The 21,057-nt window shown below is 44.2% G+C and overlaps 1 protein-coding gene across 3 annotated transcripts in view; it reads right to left on the reverse strand.

Annotated features, from left to right (window-relative positions):
* The window catches only part of MYO1E (myosin IE), a 163,664-nt gene that overhangs the window by 6,412 nt on the left and 136,195 nt on the right, over positions 1-21,057 (reverse strand). For all 3 annotated transcript variants that reach the window (XM_075575813.1, XM_075575812.1, XM_075575815.1), the window contains 4 exons: positions 16,231-16,377; positions 14,701-14,861; positions 13,088-13,174; positions 7,620-7,824 (listed from right to left, as the gene is read on the reverse strand). In XM_075575813.1, coding sequence (XP_075431928.1) covers positions 7,620-7,824; positions 13,088-13,174; positions 14,701-14,861; positions 16,231-16,377 — 600 coding nt within the window. The remainder of the gene's footprint in view (positions 1-7,619; positions 7,825-13,087; positions 13,175-14,700; positions 14,862-16,230; positions 16,378-21,057) is intronic.

Genomic DNA, 21,057 nt, shown 5'->3' on the forward strand with positions numbered 1-21,057 from the left:
AACTGCTTTTTTTTGTGTGTAATACTTCTCATAGCACATTTTATTGCAACCTGTGGTTTGTACACTGCTGGCCCACCGTAGCTAAATCAACAAGGTCTCAGCATTAAAACTCAGAAGTTGGTTAAGCAGCGGCTGCTGAGCACAAAGCGTCTTTGACTTGTACTCTGCAGATTTTCCGTGGTGTCTTGTAATGCCTGACAGTCTCACTGTGTCTCTTCCCTAATCAACGCGCACCAGTCTAATCCACGCCGACTCTTCTCTGTCTTTGACTCCCTACTCAGACCACCCTCTGCTGTCTGTTCTTCTTCCTTCATCTCACCTCAGGACGTTGACGACTATTTCAAGGAAAAGGTGGAATCCATACCTCAGGCCATCCACTCTCTATCCTCCCCCCATCCTACACCTCTTCCTAACTCTCCTCCTGCATTCCTTGACTCTTTATCAGCTGTCATGGAGGATGATGTGTTGTTGCTGATCTCTTCTCCCTCTACCACTTGCTCTCTTGACCCCATTCCCTCCCATCTCCTAAAACCTCTTGCTCCTACTATAATCCCTACGCTCACACACATTTTTAACTCCTCCCTCTACTCTGGTACCTTTCCCTCTTCCTTCAAACATGCAACAGTCATACCATTACTCAAAAACAGCAAGCTTGACCCTACCTGTCTTTCTAACTATCGACTTGTCTCCCTCCTGCCTTTTGCCTCTAAAATCCTTGAATGTCTTGTATTCTCTCGCTTGCTCCATTTTCTCAACACCTATTCTCTCCTAGACCCTCTACAATCTGGCTTCCGCACTGCTCAATCCACTGAAACAGCCCTCAGTAAAATAACTAATGACCTCCATGCTGCCAAAGAGAGAGATCATTACACTCTGCTCATATTACTCGACCTCTCTGCCGCATTTGATACTGTGGACCACCCTCTTCTTCCCATTCTACATACTCTTGGCATTCATAACAAAGCTCTAACGTGGATCTCCTCTTACCTCTCCCATCATACTTTCAATAGCTCTTTTGCAAACACCTCCTCCTCCTCCTCTATCGATCCCTCTGTGGGGGTACCCCAGGGTTCTGTCCTGGGACCACTTCTCTTTTCTTTTTACACACTCTCTAGGTGACCTAATCACATCTCTTGGGTTCAAATATCACCTCTATGCTGATGAGACACAAATTTACTTTTCAACCCCTGACTTTACACTTGCTGTACAGACTAAAGTTTCTGAATGTCTCTCTGCTATATCCTCCTGGATGGCCCTCCGCCGACTTAACATGGAAAAAACTGAGCTCCTCATATTTCCTCCCACACCTGGCCCAATTTCCTCCTTCCAAATTACTGTTGTTAGTACTATCATTCACCCAGTAGTAGCACGTTGCCTAGGTGTCACACTCAACTCCTCTCTCACATTCTCTTCTCACATTCAAAAGGTAGCAAAAAACGTCATTTTTTCCTCCGTAATATTACCAAGATACGCCCTTTCCTCTGTTGCTTTACTGCAAAAACTCTGACACAGATCCTCATTCTCTCCCGTCTCGACTAATGTAACTGCTTGCTGTCTGGCCTTCCTGCATCTCACCTGTCTCCCCTACAATCTATCCTAAATGCTGCTGCCAGAATCACTCTACTCTTTCCGAAATCTGTCTCAGCGTCTCCCCTCCTGAAATCCCTCTCCTGGCTTCCTATCAAATCCCGTATAACACACTCAATTCTCCTCCTCACTTTTAAAGCTTTACACTCTTCTGCCCCTCCTTACATCTCAGCCCTAATTTCTCGCTATGCACCATCCCGACTCTTGCGTTCTGCTCAAGGATGCCTTCTCTCTACCCTTTTTGTAGCTAAAGCCCTCTCCCGCCTTAAACTCTTCTCGCTGACTGCCCCACACCTCTGGAATGCCCTTCCCCTCAATATCAGACTAGCACCCTCTCTATCCACCTTTAAGACCCACCTTAAAACACACCTGCTTCAGGAAGCACATGAGTAGCACCATGGCTGATAATTAACACCTCATACATAAACCTTGGCCCCTTGCAGACGCACTTACCAGAACGCCTGCCTACTGTCTCTGTATGTTCTTCCTACCAACAAATTAGATTGTAAGCTCTTCGGATCAGGGACTCCTTTTCCTAAATGTTACTTTTATGTCTGAAGCACTACACCACTTATGAGTTATTTATATTATTTGTTATTTATATGATTGTCACGTATATTACTGCTGTGATGCTCTATGTACATGAATGGCGCTATATAAATAAAGACATACATACATACACCATGAGAAGCTCTGAGCACGTAGCCCTCATCTAAAACCACTGAGTGTCAATCAGCATTTACTGCACCGTCTCTTCAGTGATGAAGAAAAGATAATGGGGACATCATTTTCTGCTCCCATATAAGACCCTTGTCAGGACAAGATGGTTATGTCACAGTGGTAACTTTAGCCTTAGAGCAGGGGTTTGTGACTCCAGTCCTCAAGGGCCACCAACAGGGTAGATTATCAGGATATCCCTGCTTCAGCACAACTCAAAAACTGAGCCACTGATTGAGCCAGGTGTGCTGAAGCAGGGATATCCTTAAAACATGACCTGTTGGTGGCCCTTGAGGACGAGTAGCCCACCCCTGCATTAGATTGTTATCTTGGATTTTTTAGATGTGTGTTAAACTCATCGAATCTTTGTAAATCAGTATTGATTGACCCCAAAAAAAGAGAGTGACCTCTGCAAAGGTTGTTCTTAAAGAAGCAAAACACGGTGTATTTTTTTAAACTAGGTGGGAAGCAGGGGGTCTCCGGATCTGAACCCCATTAATTTCAGCTCCGGGGACCCCCTGATTCAAGAGATAAATACCTCCCGTAGGTATTTAGGAAGCTGCAAGGGGTGACATCACGGCTTCCTATTGGCCCGCAAGACATTTAAGCCGCCATTTCAATAGCCCCACACAGACCATCCGGAGCTTCTACCGGAACCCCATACAGAGATAAGTGTCTCGGGAAGCAGGGGGTCCCCGGAGCTGAAATGAATGCGGTCCAGCTCCGGAGACCCCCTGCTCTATCGCAGCCGGACCAGCACTGCTATTTCTATTTAATTCGTAACTTCAGTCATTAATTTACAGTGAATTACATTGGTTGGGCCCTATCCAATATGCTGTGATGCTGCTACTCGCATTCATTTGAATGAACCTGTTCGTCCTCTCCAGTGGGGGGGGGGGGGGGGGGGGGGGTGAGTGGCTTTACAGCAGGGGTGGCCAACTCCAGTCCTCAAGGGCCACCAACAGGTCAGATTTTCAGGGTATCAATGCTTCAGCACAGGTGGCTCAATCAGTGGCTCTGTCATTATGACTGAGCCACTTGTGCTGGAGTTGCCCACCCTTGCTTTACAGCATATCACCTAGTAGTCACAGACGTGGAAAACGTCTTTTTCATCCATTTATATCTTATCAGCCTTTTTAGTTCCAGAGAGGGCTGTAAGGTATTGCTTGACAATGGCATTGAAGGGTTAAAGTAGCAATGTCACATAGCAACTGTTCTGTAGAACTCATGCCCCTTCTTCAGGAGCCTGTCCAAGGAAACTCATTTATCCTGAAATCTTGTAATTCTTTTAAACATCAGCCAGCCTTAACCAGTGTAATCTCTGCTGAGCCGACCAGTTTCTTTCCGCTAGCTAAGGCCCCGCTCCCTCAGTCAGCGCGCCCGCACTGCAGACAGGCGGCGCGCTGACAGGCAATTGACCGCGATATGCGGTCTGTAGGGAGCCGGGAGCGGGGCGTGGTAAAACTTTGCCAGGTCTGAGATCGTGGTACCGTACATCCCCCCCCACCACCACCCACACACACACACACACACACACACACACACACACACACACACACACACACACACACACACACACACACACACACACACACACACACACACACACATACACACTTTTCCGCCGCAGCTTCCCTTCCCTGCTCCCCTCCCAAGGCGCCTCCCATCCTTAGCTCCTTCCCTCCTTACCTCATTGGCTGACTGCCGCACCACGTGACGCGTCAGAGCTGCAAATCACAAGGAGCTTGCAGCATCGGCCGGCTGACGCGTCACAGCACGCAGTCAGCCAAGTAGTACGGAGCCAGCGGGGACCTCCACACTAGAGGAAAGGGGCTGGTGGTCGGCGGCCATGCGCACCACCGGACGCAGCGGGACCAAACCCTCAGTCAGCGCGCCCGCACTGCAGACAGGCGGCGCGCTGACAGGCAATTGACCGCTACCTGGGGTCTGTAGGGAGCGGGAGATACAAATTTTCTGCCTCTCGCGCATCACCACTCCCTCCTCCCGAGCCGGCCAAAAGTTAACAAAAAAACCCCAAGGAACACACCCGCAGCTCCTTCCCTGCTCCCCTACACTCACACACACACACAGGCACTCACACACACAGGCAAATACACACCGGGGGGAGTGAATCGGAGCAAGGGGGGAAATCGGAACGGGGGGGCGGGAAATCGGAACGGGGGGGGGGAAGCAGAGGGGCAACTCGGATTGGCTCCCTTGCGTGTCACGTGACGCGACACCCGCCGAAACCATAAGCTCCTTGTAGCTCTGGCTGGCTGACGCGTCACAGCACGCAGTCAGCCACGCCGGAAGGAGCCAGTGGGGACCTCCAGAACGGAGGCAAGCAGCTGGTGACCCGCGGCCGCACGCGCCACCAGCCGCAGCGGGACCAAGGCCTAACATGGTAACCTATCTCTAGAGTTGAGCAAATGTCTTCAAATCTACTTGCAAACAAACAAAATCACACTACTAAATCATTGACATGGAGGGCAATGAATGCTAATAAATAGCCAATATAGGGAAACATAATCACCAGCCTGTAGGACATTAGCTATTAAAATGCAGATCACCCATTCTGTGGTGCTGAATAACACAGCTCTGCCATATAGTACAGGACCTTTCCAGGGGCACATGGACTAAATAACTGTACTTTCCGAATTTACTCACTGGAACAGTGTGACTCGTCTTACTCACACGTCGGAATATTCCAATGTGAATGCCATATAGTGTCTCAAATCTTACTGGGTAATTGCACAATGACATCACTGTATTGCTAAAGCAGAACAAATTATTACTATTATAAGACACTAATAATGTAAAAAGCTAAACGCACACATTTTTTTTATTTTCCTGCTAGGTCATTATTAGTGTGTTTTACCTTCCACAACCTCTGGCTCAGATTTCCATTCCAGTGTTAAATGTACACAGCTTATCTTATAATGGGCTTACTCTCTAAGACGTCAGACCCACTACATATTCATTGTAGCTATTATAACTATGTGCAGAAACATGATTAGGCTCCAAAGCAGATACATAGAGAGTTAAAGTTCCCGCCACAGCTAAATAACTGGCGATGAGAGATCCCACGGCAAAAACGGTTCCGTAGCAGATTATACCGGCTGGGACTCCGATCCGTAGTGATGTGTGCCAAATCTATGAATGTTTGGGGCCTTTCTTGGCAAACCCGTAAAAGTTAGTTTGAACATTTTTGTTATTCAAAAAACATGCGAAAGCATGCAATTCCACCGAAGTCTCTTTTTTGTTGTTGTTGTTTTTTAACTGCATGAGTTTTGTTTTTCTTAAGGGTTGCTTACATTTTTTTTTTCAAATTTTTTATTGGGTTTTCCAGAGGGTAGGGTACAGCATATCATATCACACCAAGTTGGAACAGAAGTCATTGGATATTTTTTGAACAAATTGACAGTAGTAGAGCTTACGCACAACCTGTTGGAATCCAAGGATAACAAGGCCTCCTCTCCATCTGGAGGGGGGTTGTTTATGGATGTGCACCCGTCTCTCCTTTTCAAGAGAAGTAAGGATAGTTACAAGGGAGAAAGAAAGAGGGGAGGGGGAGAGGGATGGGGTGGAGTAGGGGAGGGTTATGGAGCGGCTTAAGAGAGGGCCGCCCAGGGCTCGACGTCCACCAAGCTCTAGAACAGAGTTTGAGTAATCTTTGGGGGTTTAGTCATATGGCCAAGCTTCCCAGGTTTTGTTGAATTTGTCTAGTTGTTGTTTTAATCGAGCCAATAGGAGTTCCATCAAACGGACTTCCCTGATTCCGGTGAGGACCATCTCCCTGTTGGGTGGCCTAGTTTTTTTCCATTTTGCCACTATTGAGCGGCCGGCTGCCGTTAGAACGAAGGATGATCATTTTTTGGTCTGAGTAGAGAGGCCTTCTACAGGCTTACCCAACAGAAATGACACCGGATCCAGTGAGACCTCCACCTCACTTATCTCCACCACCATGGCTCGGATCATATTCCAGAAAGGGCCCAACACGGGACAGGTCCACAGTATGTGTACCAGGTCTCCCTGCTGGCCACATCCCCTCCAACAGAGGTCTGACAGGCCAGGGAAGGCCTGACTCAGCCTACTCGGGGTGAGGTACCAGTGGAATAAAATTTTATAGATGTTTTCTTTGATGGTGGTACAAATTGAAGTTTTGGTTGCGGCATCCCAGATATCCTCCCAGTCTTCTTTATCTATTTCTATGTTGAGGTCTGCAGTCCATTTAAGCATATAGCTATGGTTGACGGGTATCAGGGCGTGTGCTAGTCCCATATAAATCCCAGAGATCAGACCCTTCCGATATGCTCCTACCGCACATATCTTTTCAAAGTTAGAGGGGTTTTCAAACTTGGAGTTGTGGGAGATCGTTGTTAAGAAGTGTCTGATCTGGAGGAAAGCGAATAGGGGGAGACCACCGGGGGCATATTTTTCCTGTGCCTCGGAGAATTTCACAGGACGTCCTTTGTTTAGCAAATCGGACGCTTTTGTTATATTGCTGCTTTAAACAGTCTGAAGTGGGTTGCTTACATTTTAAGTTGATGTTTGCTCTGTCCAATTTTCACATAATTAAGCAAATTTGCGCATCGTGAAATTTATGCAGAAATCACATTAAAAAAACTTATATATATACACACACACACACACATAGACATTGTATGTATATATATATATGTATATATATATATGTGTATATATATATATATATATATATAAAAAAATATATATAAATAAATATAAATATATATATATATATATACATACAATGTCTATGTGTGTGTGTGTAGCAGGAGGCAGATGCTTGTCCCATAAGTAGTATGTAGACAAATGGAGACCAGGGGATCCTGATAGCCAAAAAGAGACAGCACACTGCAGGTATGGTATCAAAAAAGTGTATTCAGTAACACAAGGCCGCCAACGTTTCGGTCCTCCCAACGGGACCTTCCTCAGGGCCCTGCCCTGAGGAAGGTCCCGTTGGGAGGACCGAAACGTTGGCGGCCTTGTGTTACTGAATACACTTTTTTGATACCATACCTGCAGTGTGCTGTCTCTTTTTGGCTATCAGGATCCCCTGGTCTCCATTTGTCTATATATATATATATATATAAATATATATATATATATACACACACACATACATACACAGGCGCCAGTTTTTGACATCAGCCGAACTTGCGAAGAAACGCTATTCTCGCAGTGCATTAGAACTTTGGCAAAAAGCTCGCCCATCTCTATCAGACTAGGATCAGAGTGTAACTAATTACATCTGTTAATATGGGGTGCATCAGTGCACTAGTGGGGAGCCTTACCCTGCAACACCTTGGTCTGGCACTCGGAGGAAGTCCAAGCTTTGCGGTTGCTGCGGATTCCTGGCTGCTGTTCCTGTGACTTGCCTTGGTAGAGTTGGGTGGTCCACAGCAGAATGAGCAGCTCTGGAGTTGTTCAAAGCCTTTGCTGGGTTTTGCTGCTGATGCCCAAATGGTGAGTTTCGTATTACCCCATTCTGGTGATATCCTATTGTAAAAAAATCAATACAAGTATTTACATTTTTAGCAGTAAAAAAAATTAATAAGGAAGCAAACACGTTAATAAAAGAATACAGATTTTTTTTTAGACTATTCCAGCGTTTAACCTTTTTTCAGTTAAGGAACTGTATAATTATATTGTGAAATCCTGAGGAGACCCAACCCTCTCTAATAGCGCGTCTGAGATCAGATGCATTGTAAGGAACCCCAACCCTCTCTAATAGCGCGTCTGAGATCAGATGCATTGTAAAGAACCCCAACCCTCTCTAATAGCGCGTCTGAGATCAGATGCATTGTAAGGAACCCCAACCCTTTCTAATAGCACGTCTGAGATCAGATGCATTGTTAGGAACCCCAACCCTCTCTAATAGTGCACCTTATAAAAATGATTTCATATATTTAAAAAAAAATCTTCCATTTCCCTTAACATCTATGATTAGAAAACTCAACATCTAAAAGTACATGTTAGTTACTATATGAGTACATTAAATATATGTGAAGCGTAAATATTAAATATAACAATACATATAATTGTATGTACATACATATCTCTTTAAGTATTAAGTATATTAAATATAACTTATCCACCTTCAGCTAGATAATACCATAACGATCAAGAACAGGATCGTCCGCTAGAGACTGTATAATATATCTATGGAAACATTTAAACACTGGTGCTTGCCTTCCAGGTTAAAGGGAATAACATTGTTTCGAATTATTTGTGTGCTGTAAGGACAGCGTTGCTATTTAGAAACCATTCACGCCCCTTTGCTTTTACATTCATCCGATGTTACTGTTTGAAACGTGACTTTGATGTCATGTTTGCAATAACTATTAAAGAGAGGCTGCTTCAGACAATATAGCATTATCCCCTAAGAGGGAAGGACAGTTGAGCAGAGTAACACAAGAATAACACATAAGAAGCACCCCATCACACAGAACTGGGATACATTCATTTTATATGATCTGCATTATGCTTCCGATTGCATAATTCCTATTTATAAATGTGAAATACATTAGTGTTAATGGTATGAATTCTGAGTCTGCTAAGTGGTACTAGAATGAATAAAATGGCTTTCACCTTATAGGCACTTTCCCCATCCTGGCTAAGTGACTCTATAGCAGAAATTCGAACCAATATCACCCATTAAACTTCCCAGAAAGTCTATATATAATAAGGGTAATTGACTAAGACAGAACTTGTGTATTGTGGACAGTTTTCCAGTGAATGGTTACAGGGCCTAAGCTATATCTGTGTTTGCCGAGAATACATGACTTTAGTTGGAAATGAAGCTCATAAAGCATGTTGTATTGTATACAGCGAAGGTGCCAACTCTAGTGCTTCTGTAATTACATGTTTTGCTGCCTTACTATGTTCATGTAGGTGTGTACATTTTATTCTCTGATAGCACAAACCAGATAAAAAGTGCTTTACACTTTTCACGATTCAAGAACTATATATATATATATATATATATATATATATAAAATAAAAAACACACACGCACTTCAGAATGTACACCCAAACTATAAGACCTAGTACAAACAAACTTGGAAGGATTACTTTATGTATGCAAATAAGGGAACTGTCATGGTTTGGATCCTCTCGAACACTCCAAAGAGGTGGTGCTAGGAACGGTAGGTTCCATGTTTTGTACCTGATAGGCTATGTGTCTGGCATATGACATCATACTAGTGACATCATAATGCACATAACCTGGTGGCAGATGAGGAGAGTTAGATAGCTATAAAGTTTAGACAGAAAGAAAAGAAAGAAAGAGGAAGTCAGTTGGCGCGTGAGGAGAAAGTAAGAACGCGGGAGAAGGGGAGAGAGGCTGAAAGAATTGGGGACATCATAAGGTAATAAAGGAGAGAGATGGGGGGAAGAGATGAAAGGGGGAGAGATGAGGGGGGGAGAGAGATGGGGTAGGAGGGTGAGAGAAAGAAGAGGGGAGGGAGGAGGTTGGTTTCTTAGAATTTCGGAGCAACCCTTGTTAATTTTGCAAGTACAGATATATCATGTAGATGGAATAAGTGCATCAAGACATTAATGAAACATTGGGAAAGAGGAGTCCATGCACAGAAGAGCTTACAATGTAATCAGCATGTGGGGAAAGGGACAGACACAGCAGGAGTACATTTGAGTGCATTGGTTGGGCGTGTATAAGCGCATACTTCAGTGAGTAAATGCTTTGTTGAATTGATGGGTTGCGAAGTTGGGTAGGGAAAGTGCTTGTCGAACGTTGAGAGGAGGGAGTTCCAGACAATGATAAGTGTCACAGTTGTTTAGAAGAATAATGAATCTGATGACAGCTGTAAATATTTCCCATTGTTTGATTTGGGCGCTTTGTGTTAATGGTCTCAACGACACTGATTAGAGGAGTCAAGAAAAGAGGTTTCTTTTGTATCACACCCAACAAAGGGAGAATGGGGTTGGCCCTTTAACCACTTACTGACCTATATGTTTTAGACCTTTTATTCCGGCTATGAATGCATAAATATGACATTCAATCTTTTCTTATACTCAATGATTCCACCTGTTTAACAAGTTCGTCTTATTAACGTGACACCCTATTTTATGTTGCCAACTTTTCCCCCCACGTTCTATTTAGGAAATTAGACAACATCAGATAATAATGACCAGATCAGTTGTGGCAGAATTCATCAACATTTTCTTCTAACTTTGGTCAGCGTTATTCTAGTTTAACTCGTGATGTGTACATATCCACTTTTTATCAAGCTATATTTCACTAATTCAATCTAAACCATTATAAAACACCAGTACAATGCTATCAAAGCCAGATTTAATTAGTGTTAAAGCAGCAATAGTACTTTGCCCCCTTTGTTCTTATTTCTATATGTAACACATGTGAAAATGTATCATTCTACATTCTTACCTAAGCTGACAATCATGTGTTGCTCCTGTTATAAATCTGTAAAAATCCTGATTGCGTGCCTAACATAATGGCCGCCTTTCAGTTTCAGTCAATCCTTCAGTCAGCGTAACTCAGCAGCCACAATGTACCCTGATATTGCTAAGGTAACAGTATCTATTGTTACAGGTAGTGTTGTACCGAGTCCTCTTTTTTTGCCGGGTACCAGGTACCCGGGGGAAAATGGTCAATTTCACCGGGCCAGGTAGCATACCCTTACTTCCAGCCGGCGGCGGAGGGTGAGGAAGACCGCTGCGGAAGGTGAGGAGGACCGCGGCGACATCGTTGGGAGCTGCAGCAGACGTCCTGGTGGCGGTGGCAGCAGCAGATGTCCTTGTTCAGACGGTGGGAGCAGCAGGACACAGCACACAGCTGATACCGGTGTGAGCCGGGGAACCATGTGACCGGAGGAGCGTTCCTATTGGACAGCTGGAGAGGAGCTGGCTGCCACCGCCACCAGGGTATCCGCTGCTGCTAAACAATGTCGCCACGGTCCTCCTCCCCTTCCGCCTCCGGCTTCAGGTAAGTGTTCAATCTTCATAATCTAAAGCTGCTCGGAAATTGTCTGGCGCCGGTTCCAGACCCCTGCTGCCGGATCCGGGTAATTTCCTGGGTAGCTGAAAAAGTGCCGGGTAAGCCGGGTACCGGGTAATTACCCGGTACTCGGTACATCACTAGATACAGGTTTCAGCTCAAACTGCTGGGAACATTGGCAACAAATGATCACAAACAGGAAAGTGTTGCAAATATCTTGCACTGTTTGAGAGGTGGGCTAAAAACTGCTATAGAAATCCAAGGATGCTTTAAAACTAATTACAATGGCATTAAGAGTTGAAATTATAATAATAATAAATAAAACCAGTCGCTATTATCTAATACTACGGAATTAATTTCTTTAAAAAAAATGATTTCACGTTTTGCTGCTTTAAGTATTTAAAGTTCAAACAATCACATCTGTCATGTGTCTGACCTTTTTTCAATGTTTATTTTTTTTTTTTATCTTTGAAACCCTTTTTTTGAAAGGCCCAATATCCACTTATACCACCTGCCTGAATAAGAAAATATATTGTCTGCTCTCCACCCCTATCAGTATGTGTTACATCAATGCTAAAAAATCCAATTGGTGGGTGATCATTTTGACTGGCAGCCATACTTAATGTACCCAGCAGATTTAATTGACATTTATCAACTAGAGGAAAATGTGGAAGTAGGTGCAGGTAGGTACAGGGTCCGGTGGCAACGAGAGGATGAGCAGCCGGGCCCGGCCGAGTCTCTCTGAGACCATCCTCAAGGTAGGGAAGTGTGTATGTATTTGGGGGGAGGGGGGGTGGGAGTAAAAAATATATGGTGGGGGGGGGTTTGCATGTATTTGGGGGGGTGGTATGTATTTGGGGGGGGTATGTATTTGGGGGGGTGGTATGTATTTGGGGGGGTGGTATGTATTTGGGGGGTGGTTTGTTTTTTTAATGTATTTGGGGGGCGGTTTGTTTTTTTCGGAGGTGTGGAGATTGTATGTGGGGGGGGTTGTATGTATTTGGGGGTGGGGGATTGTATGTATTTAGGGGTGGGGGGATTGTATTTATTTGGGGGGTGGGTTTTTTCTTACCTCTTTAGGGGGTGCCGTTAGCCGCTCACTCGCTGGGTTCAAGCGATGGCGGATTTTCAAAGCTCCCGCGCCCTGCGGGCCAATAGGAAGCCGCACATAATTCGGCGTGGCTTCCTATTGGCCCGCGTGACGCGGGAGCTTTAAACTTTGCCGAGATACCGGTGCTCCCTTCAGACGTCAGTATCTCAGGAAGCAAGGGGTCCCCGGAGCTGAAATGAGTGGGGTTCAGCGCCAGAGACCCCCTGCTTCAAACCTGTGTTAAAAAAAGGCTGCTTCCAATGCCCCTTTTAGGTAAAGAGGTGGGATACACGTGCAGCAGAAAGATTTAGTATCTTTCTACATTGTCCTTGATACAAGTTTCCTCATCTTAATTCATGTCAGCAGACGATAAATCCCTTTGATTCCAAAGTGGGCAAATCTCCGCCATTTTCCTCCCAAATCGCCCGAGAGGCGCTTATGTATGCTGGATTATACCCAGTGTGAGAAACTGTTATAAGACGTAAGAGCCCTCGGGGCATTTTGACCCATATTTACCATTTTAGATGGTGCGGTCAAGCTCAATGAGCCCCTGGGAAACGAGCATTTGCTCATGATGCACTAGGGACGCCATAAAGCCACAATAACGGGTTAAGGCGTAGTACCATTTAGTACACATGGCCCAAAAAGGCATTAGAAATGCCCCCGGACTTTTGTAAACACACTAGTTGCATTACCTGGTGGTGGAGGAGCGGCTCTGCTTGGAAAGGACGCAGCGCTGTTTCTGTTGCCTCTCCCTTCAGTAAGGTTCCTCCTCGTTGGACCTGCAAAAAAAGGAAAGCCACATCATTGCATTCACTATAAGTTACACACACACACACACACACACACACACACACACACACACACACACACACACACACACACACACACACACACACACACACACACACACACACACACTTACTTCTGTGTCTCATGGAAAAGTATGGCTTAATAAATATGTCCCAAAATATATGCCTCTTTTGTAAGGCCCTTTAATAAAGAAGTGATGTGTAATGTACATGAATGTAGTGAAAGTTACTTTCTACTTGTACACCTATGTGATCCATTAGCCTTGTGAAGAGCAACATACAATTATTCCCCCTAAATTACACATTCCTAACATGTCTACTTATAACCTGCTGAGAGATTATTGAGCATTTATTGGAAAAGAAGAGTAAAGCAGAATATTATGAATACTCTGCTGTTGCTGTGATGCTGTGTGTGGAGACACTACTACTTAAGATTTTGGAATAATGTACATGTATACAATGCAAGAGGTGTGTGTGTGTGTATGTGTGTATGTGTGTGTCTGTGTGTGTGTATAGTTTAAGTTATGGTGAATGATAAGGTGACTAAAAACCCTCCACCGTATAGCATATAGCATATGAAAATATCACTTGCGAGCACATTCACATGTCTCAGACAGGTCTGCAACCCTGCTTTACACCATTATCTCCTAGCATAATCACCACCAAACTGCTTTTAATTCTTGTACTTTTGTGAGTGCCCTTAATCCCCTTGTCCTCTTTTTTAACATTAAATTTACTTTTTTACACTATGGGACGTGCGCTCTCTGTTCTTCTCTTTCTATAGATTTCTGCTGGAATTGGTTATTCCTTCTGAGAGCAGCCGTGGATCCCTGGCTGTCATCTTGTTCCCAATTTCAATTTTTTCTGGACTTGTACTAAGGGTTGGACTTTCTACATTTTTGTTTTTCTTTTTTTGTTTTTTATATATGTAATCACTATTATTGGCACGTTAGATTTCTATATATATATGTTTTTTTAGATTGATATATCATTGCCTATATACACATTTTTTTTAAAATTTTTATTATTTTTATATTGTTTTAATCACCTTGTATCACTAGTGGCGCTACTGCATTTTTTTCTTTATATATATATGTATATATGTATTTATATATATATGTATATATATATATGTATTTATGTACTATATGTATTATATATATATATATGTATGTATATATATATATGTATATATATATATATATAAACAGTGGTTGACAAATCACCAAAAAATCTACTCGCCACCTAGTACCAAACGTGTGCTGCTTGGGCCAATATTTACTCGCCCGGGGGTTAAATCCACTCGCCCGGGGCGAGCAAATGTATAGGTTTGTCGAACACTGTATATAAATATATATATATATATATATATATAAATAAAAAATTATTATTATTTTTTTTAAAGACATGTCAAATGAAATGCATTAAGGCAATGACCATGGTGATGTTGATAGGTCCTTCGGTGTTAATGGATAACGAAAGAAGACGTTACTTACGGGAGTTCTTTGGCAGCCCGGGTCCAATGCTGACCTGTAGCACCTTGTTGCTGTGTTTCAGAATGGCTAAATCTCCAAACCCTTGAATAAATTGCACCTGACGGGAGCCGCTCCCCCCGCTCCACGGGCCCCAGTTTTCCTTTTTTAACTTCATATCAAGTCTGCCACAAACATAAAAAAACAAAACAAAAAAAAAAAAAGATTTTTTTTTGAGCAAATGAACCAATGAAAATGAGATTTGTGAGCTCAGAATACATTGACCTTTAGAGTGGTGGGGGTCCGACCTCCGGCACTTGCGGGTCATGTGATCGCTCCTGGGCAATCACATAACAGTGGCAAGACCCCGGATGCCGGAAACAGAAGTAGGGTGGGGGGGAAGGGGGACTCCACGTTCGTTTTGATTGCCTGCGCACTTCATTGCCTGGCTAAGACGTATCTGGTACATCATGCTGCATCAGGCACGTCATTAGGGCACTGATAAATTAAGCTGCAATCCCGCCCCACCCCCCAAAATCAAGTGGGTTCTTCAGAACTGAGCTCTCAGGCTCAACCCCCTGATTGCCTGGAAAAAACAAAGATGGCCGCTGGGTCACCCAACGAATAGCTGCAATGTCATCTCTTACAATGAGGTCAACGCTTTCTATTGGCTGATCCCAGTAGCCACATTGTTTCTTCCGAACAAGAATTCTTGTAAGGGAATTTCAAAATGAAATATCTCAGCAATGGTGTGGGGGGGTGTGGGGGTCGTTGTCCCCGTAGCTTGCGGTGCCACAGTAAAATTGGATTGCTGCTTTAATACGTCTAGAGGGAGAATGTTTTAAATAGTCTAACGATTCCAACGCTGCAGTAATCGGGGTAGAGGTAAAGCCTTTTTCTGAACATAACCAAATGTGTTAGTCTAAAAAAAATATATATTACACAGGCAACAGAGTACATACAATGAAGCATGTAATCAGGATACAATAAGAGGAAGTCAAGGAAACTTCTACCAATTAGGTGGCAATGCCCCTTTTTACAGTTCAGCCTAATGCCTTTTTTCAGTCCAGTTCAAAGCTTAAAGCTGCAGTTCAGGCAATATCCTGCATGTGTGGTTTTTTTTAATAAATCAGTTCTGTAGTAAGAAAAAATACTTTTAGCATTTTCTGTTTTTAAAAAAACAACTTTGAAAGACCAATTTTCTTGTATTCTATTTTAACAACCATTTGCTAAGGCACTGCCCCTTCATGTCCTGTCACAAGCCCTGGCACACCCCTTTGTCAGCCCTGCCCTCCCTCTAGCACATGTCAGTGCAAGAGTGCTCATGAATATTCATGAGCTTCCACTGACAGACAAGCAGATTATAAACAAATCCCAGCTTTTAATATGTCACCAAATTTCGGCCTATCAATATATGGAGAACGAATTGACCTGCAGCTGTACAGTTCTTTAGGTAATTAGAGATTGCACACATGAAACTATTGAAGTAAAAAAATAAATGTAAAAAAAAAAAAAAAAAAGACTGAACTGCAGCTTTAAGTGTCCGCTACTCACGTATTGCTAAACTTTAGAGGTAGTTTCCTTTGTGTTTTCTCCTCGTAGTGCTTGGATAATAGACTTATGAATTCTGTCTTGAAGAGCGATTCCAACAGGCTGTCGTACTCTTGTTCATGAAGAATAAAAAAGTCATCTTGCATTGTGCTGTAAAAAAAAGACATCAGTCAGGCTCGTTCATTAAGCAAATTCACATTGTAGATTGTACTTAGACAAGGACGCCGTCAGGGGAAAATGGTGCACGCGCCGCCAGGCGCTCCAACGCGCGCATGCTCGCAGTGACTTGGGCCATAGCCTGACATTTGACGCAACTGTGCTACAAAAAATGTTGCAATGCACACAAATGCACGTTCTTTGCTCCAAAATACCTTAGTACACAGGCCCAGATTAACCAAGCCACAATGCAGGGTATTGCAGCCTGATTCGGCGTTATCTGCCATTGTCTGAATGGTGAATCGTAGCTGTAGAGTATAGTGAATAGTTCCTCCTTAGGACTAACTTCAAGGATCTTGGAGTGAAGATGCGCTTATCATTTTAGAAAATACTACCATAGTCGTCGACACAATTCTGAACTATAGGGCTCATTTTTTGGGGGGGGCGGGGGATGCATAATTTGTGCAATTGAGGACTGCACTACATGGATCAAACATAAGAGAAATTCCAATTACACGGATAGCGTTGTTTTGCATTAAAAGAAAAGTCCCACCTACTAATGCCTCATTTTTTTTTTAACCCGAGTGGAACCAGGGCCTAACGCTGCCATTTTCAGCTGTGGGGACCCCCGGTTTCCTGAGATACCTATCTGTGTACCTATCTGTGCTGTTAAAGGGTTTAAATCTGCCTCCAGGGGAAACAAAATGGCTGCCAAATATAAGGCCAATTGTAAACCGCAACATCATCAATTGTGGCTCTTATTGGACAGTCATTTGAATTCCCTTTAAAAACCAAGAAGTGCTACAGGTAACGTCACCGGTATCTGGAAGATTTGAAGGCTTTGTTTTGGGAGAGGAGGGAGGTTAGTGCTTTTTGTTGGTTGGGAGAAGGTATGTGGTGAGGGAGAGAAGGGGTGAATGTGGTATTTATGATAGATTAAGAAAGAAGGCGAGTGTGCTGTGTACGAAGGGGATGTATAATTGTGAAGTATGATGTGTGAGGATGAATCTAGAGTGTGTAAGAAGAGGGTGTGTGCTTGTAAAAAGGACGGTGTGTGTGTATGCGTGTAAGAAAACATGGGGAGAGTGAGGGTGAGTGAGGCAGGGGTGCTCCAAAATTGTAAACATCCTTCAGGGGTGCCCCGGCTCAAAAAAGGTTGAGAACCCCTAATCTAAAAATCACAGATTCCCATTTTCCAACCAGCGCCAGCACCACGTGACCCAGGAGAGCTTCTACTCCGGGTGCACACCCAGATTGTAAGCTCTGCGCTCAAGATTATTTTACAATATATGTCAGCCAACTGTACAATTGTGTCAGCCGGTGCTTGGAGTATATCGCCCACACAGAATGACTGTCTGCATTTTGAAAGCCAGAGTAAAGTGTCTCAGAAAGTACAAAGCGCGAGCAGATGTCACTGCTATATGCCAGAAGGGTGAGAAAATATGAGATGGCTTTACAGATTCCTTTGCTCCTATGCAGACTTTTCCTTGGATCTCAGCACTGTCTTACTCCCGGCGACTGGACTGCAATGTTTTGCAGATGTTCCAAACTATACTTGCAGTTTTCAAAGACACCCTTACTATTGTCAGGCTTTTTAAAAAAAAAAAAAACACTGTTTGATCTTCTGCCCTAAAAAGATTGGTTCATCAGATTTATTTAAGCTCCATTAAAGGTTGCGGAGTATAAAGACTTCCTTTGTCTGCATCATGCCCCCAAAAAAAACATTTCCCAGATTTTAGAAAAAAAACATTTATTTAATGAGGAGTTTTATCGGCTGCTATTTTGGAACAGCGATGTGAAATACACTTCCTGTCTTTCAACGAAAGTAACCGGCCTCTCTCTAGGGTAAGGCAGTTTTTGCTGCCGTGTCCCTTGAGATAAACGGCAGTAAACAGCACTTCTTTGGAACATGTAAACTTCTGCGGTGAAATCCCCAGTTGGATTCAATGATGTTGGATGAGCTGTTTAATGCAGTGAGAAATAATCTCCAAGGAGTCCTCATAATAACGTGGATAAGAAGGAAGCTAAAAGTCACACATCCACTGAGTACTCATTTGCATGTCGCTACCCAAAATTCTCGTCGGCAGCGTAACCACTGTAAGGCTGCGGCCCGCTGCCTGCGCTGCACGCGTGCCTGCGAGGTTGGCGGCGCGTGCAGCAGAGTTCCCTGGTCTGCAGTGAGCTGCAGGGGAAAAGGGGGGGGGCGTGAAGGGCGCGGTCATGATGTCACCCGGCAGGTTCACCCTCCTTGGCTGAACCGTCGGGGGCCGTGGCCTAGCGCTCCGTCGCCAGTTCTAATCACAATTTGAATGTATGTCTGAAAAAATCACCGCGCAGTGCGGCGGTCACTCATCGCAGCGGGCCAGGCCCCATGACGTAACGAGGCCAGTTCGCCCTCATTGGCTGAACCGCACACGTGAGGCGGCCGCCGCACCAAAACACAAAAAATGTGTCTTCTGGAAATGCTACCGTGCTTCATTGCGCGCGCGCTCGCACGCACAATGGAAGGCCTCATAGAGGAGCCTACTCTTGTTTGCGCCGCGTGCGCGTTCTCGATCACTATGGATGAGGCCTAAGGAGTTATAATGGGGTGACGGAGGCAGGTTTATGGAAGACATGCAAACGCATTGGCTGGGATCCACGAAAGGGCGCTATGCTTTAGCACGCCTTTACTCCACGTCATGTGAATGCGAGTGAAGGCGTGCTAAATCTTAGCACCCTTTTGTGAATCTGGGCCATTCACAGGTATTTTATTTCTGTCCGCGCACCTCCAGGTGGCAGCTGAGGGAAGGGAATGGTACAGCCTTCAGACCTAAGCAAGTATCTCCCTGGAACCCGTACAAGAAATACACCTTGTTATTATGTCAAAGAGGCAGGGCAAGTGACACTCCTGCTCTGACCCTTTAGTGACACGGTACCGCTTTGCAATGCAAGTCCCACTGGAACTAAAGAGATTACCTTTTTGCTTCAGGTCTGAACATAAAAAAATAACATAAAATGAGCAACACTTCCTATTCAGCACTCTAGCAAAATGCCAAGAGTATCACTACAGCATATGTCAGCACTGTCAGTATTGTTACACTGTCCATTAAAAGTCTGCAGGAGCAGACAGTGACAACCATCTTTACTCTTAACACACAGCCCTGAAACCACAGATGGCCCCCACTTGAGCAGGTAGAGTTGCAGTGTGATGACAGCTCTGGGTTTGTGTTGAATCCCTTCCAACTTGCATCTGTTAAGGAGTTGGATATTTGTCTGAGTAGATCAGGAGACTGTCAGACAGATTCATTAAGAAGTGGGAGCATTTGCCTTCTTAATAATCTAACTCAATCATTTTGCCATGGACTAAATGCAGGTCACATTATACCACTTCTGTATAGTATATTAAAGAATGGATTTCCCATTAAACACAAGCTACTTGTTTGACACAGTTGCTTTAAGGTTTGTGTCACAGCGCCTTATTCTCTCTTAGGCCTCGGATATAATAGGGGCGCGCGACGGAGCGCATGGCGTCGCACATGATGGAGCACTTGGCGTCGCGCACGCCTGCTGCGTATGTGATCCAAGGCTATAGGATCTGGAGGAAGAGACGCGACAGGGAGGCGTGCTAGTGACGTCACGTGAGTGGTTCGCCCTCATTGGCTGAACTGCTCCCGTGACCTGGCCGCCACAGAATAAATTTGTTGCGCGAAAAATCGACCGCGCCATTGGGCTCATTGAGAAATGGACGTTTGTTCTCGGCATGCGCGATGTCACGCTAAGTATGGACGTCACCTTAGGCACAGATTTACTAAATGATGCTAAGCTTTAGCAAGTCTTCACTCCCATCTATGTGGATGGGCATTAGAGCCCACGCAAGTGTACCCAGCCTTCAGTGGATATGGGTCTAAGCGAATGGCCATTTACTTTAAACTCTTAAGAGCTGGACAGTCTGATTAATTTACACAAGTCCTTCAAGCACTTTGGTTTAAGTGGCCATATCTGCCTTTAAAAGCTGAAAAGGGATAATAATAATAATGTTATTTCAAATAGCAGTTTTCTCCCAATGGAACTCAAAGTAAAGTGTAAGGCAGCACATAACAATTTTACAGACACAGCCCCTGCTCAGATGAGCCTACAATCTATTTTTTGTAAGCACAAGGAGATAAAGTAATTTGCCCAAGGTCACAAGGAGCTGACACTGGGATTTGAACCCAGTTCCCCTGATTCAAACTTAGTGTTATCATTTATAGTCAGTGTCATTACTCACTGAGCCCCACTCCATTATCCTATACAGGCATACCCCGGTTTAAGGACACTCCCTTAAAGTACACTAGCGAGTAAGGACATATCGCCCAATAGGCAAATGGCAGCTCGCGCATGCGCCTGTCAGCACGTCCTGAACAGCAATACCGGCTCCCTACCTGTACCGAAACTGTGCGCAAGCGGGGAGACTATATAGCCTTTTAGAAATGCGTTATTGACATCAGTTATGCACGTATAAGACGATTGCAGTACAGTACATGCATCGATAAGTGGGGAAAAGATAGTGCTTCACTTTAAGTACATTTTCACTTTACATACATGCTCTGGACCCATTGCGTACATTAATGCGGGGTATACCTGTACAAGTAATGACTTATTCAGGTAATACAGCAATCACCACCAGAGGAAGTTTTGTACTAGCCTGAATAT

The sequence above is a fragment of the Ascaphus truei genome, chromosome 18, assembly GCF_040206685.1.
Source record: "Ascaphus truei isolate aAscTru1 chromosome 18, aAscTru1.hap1, whole genome shotgun sequence".
Lineage (NCBI taxonomy): Eukaryota > Metazoa > Chordata > Amphibia > Anura > Ascaphidae > Ascaphus > Ascaphus truei.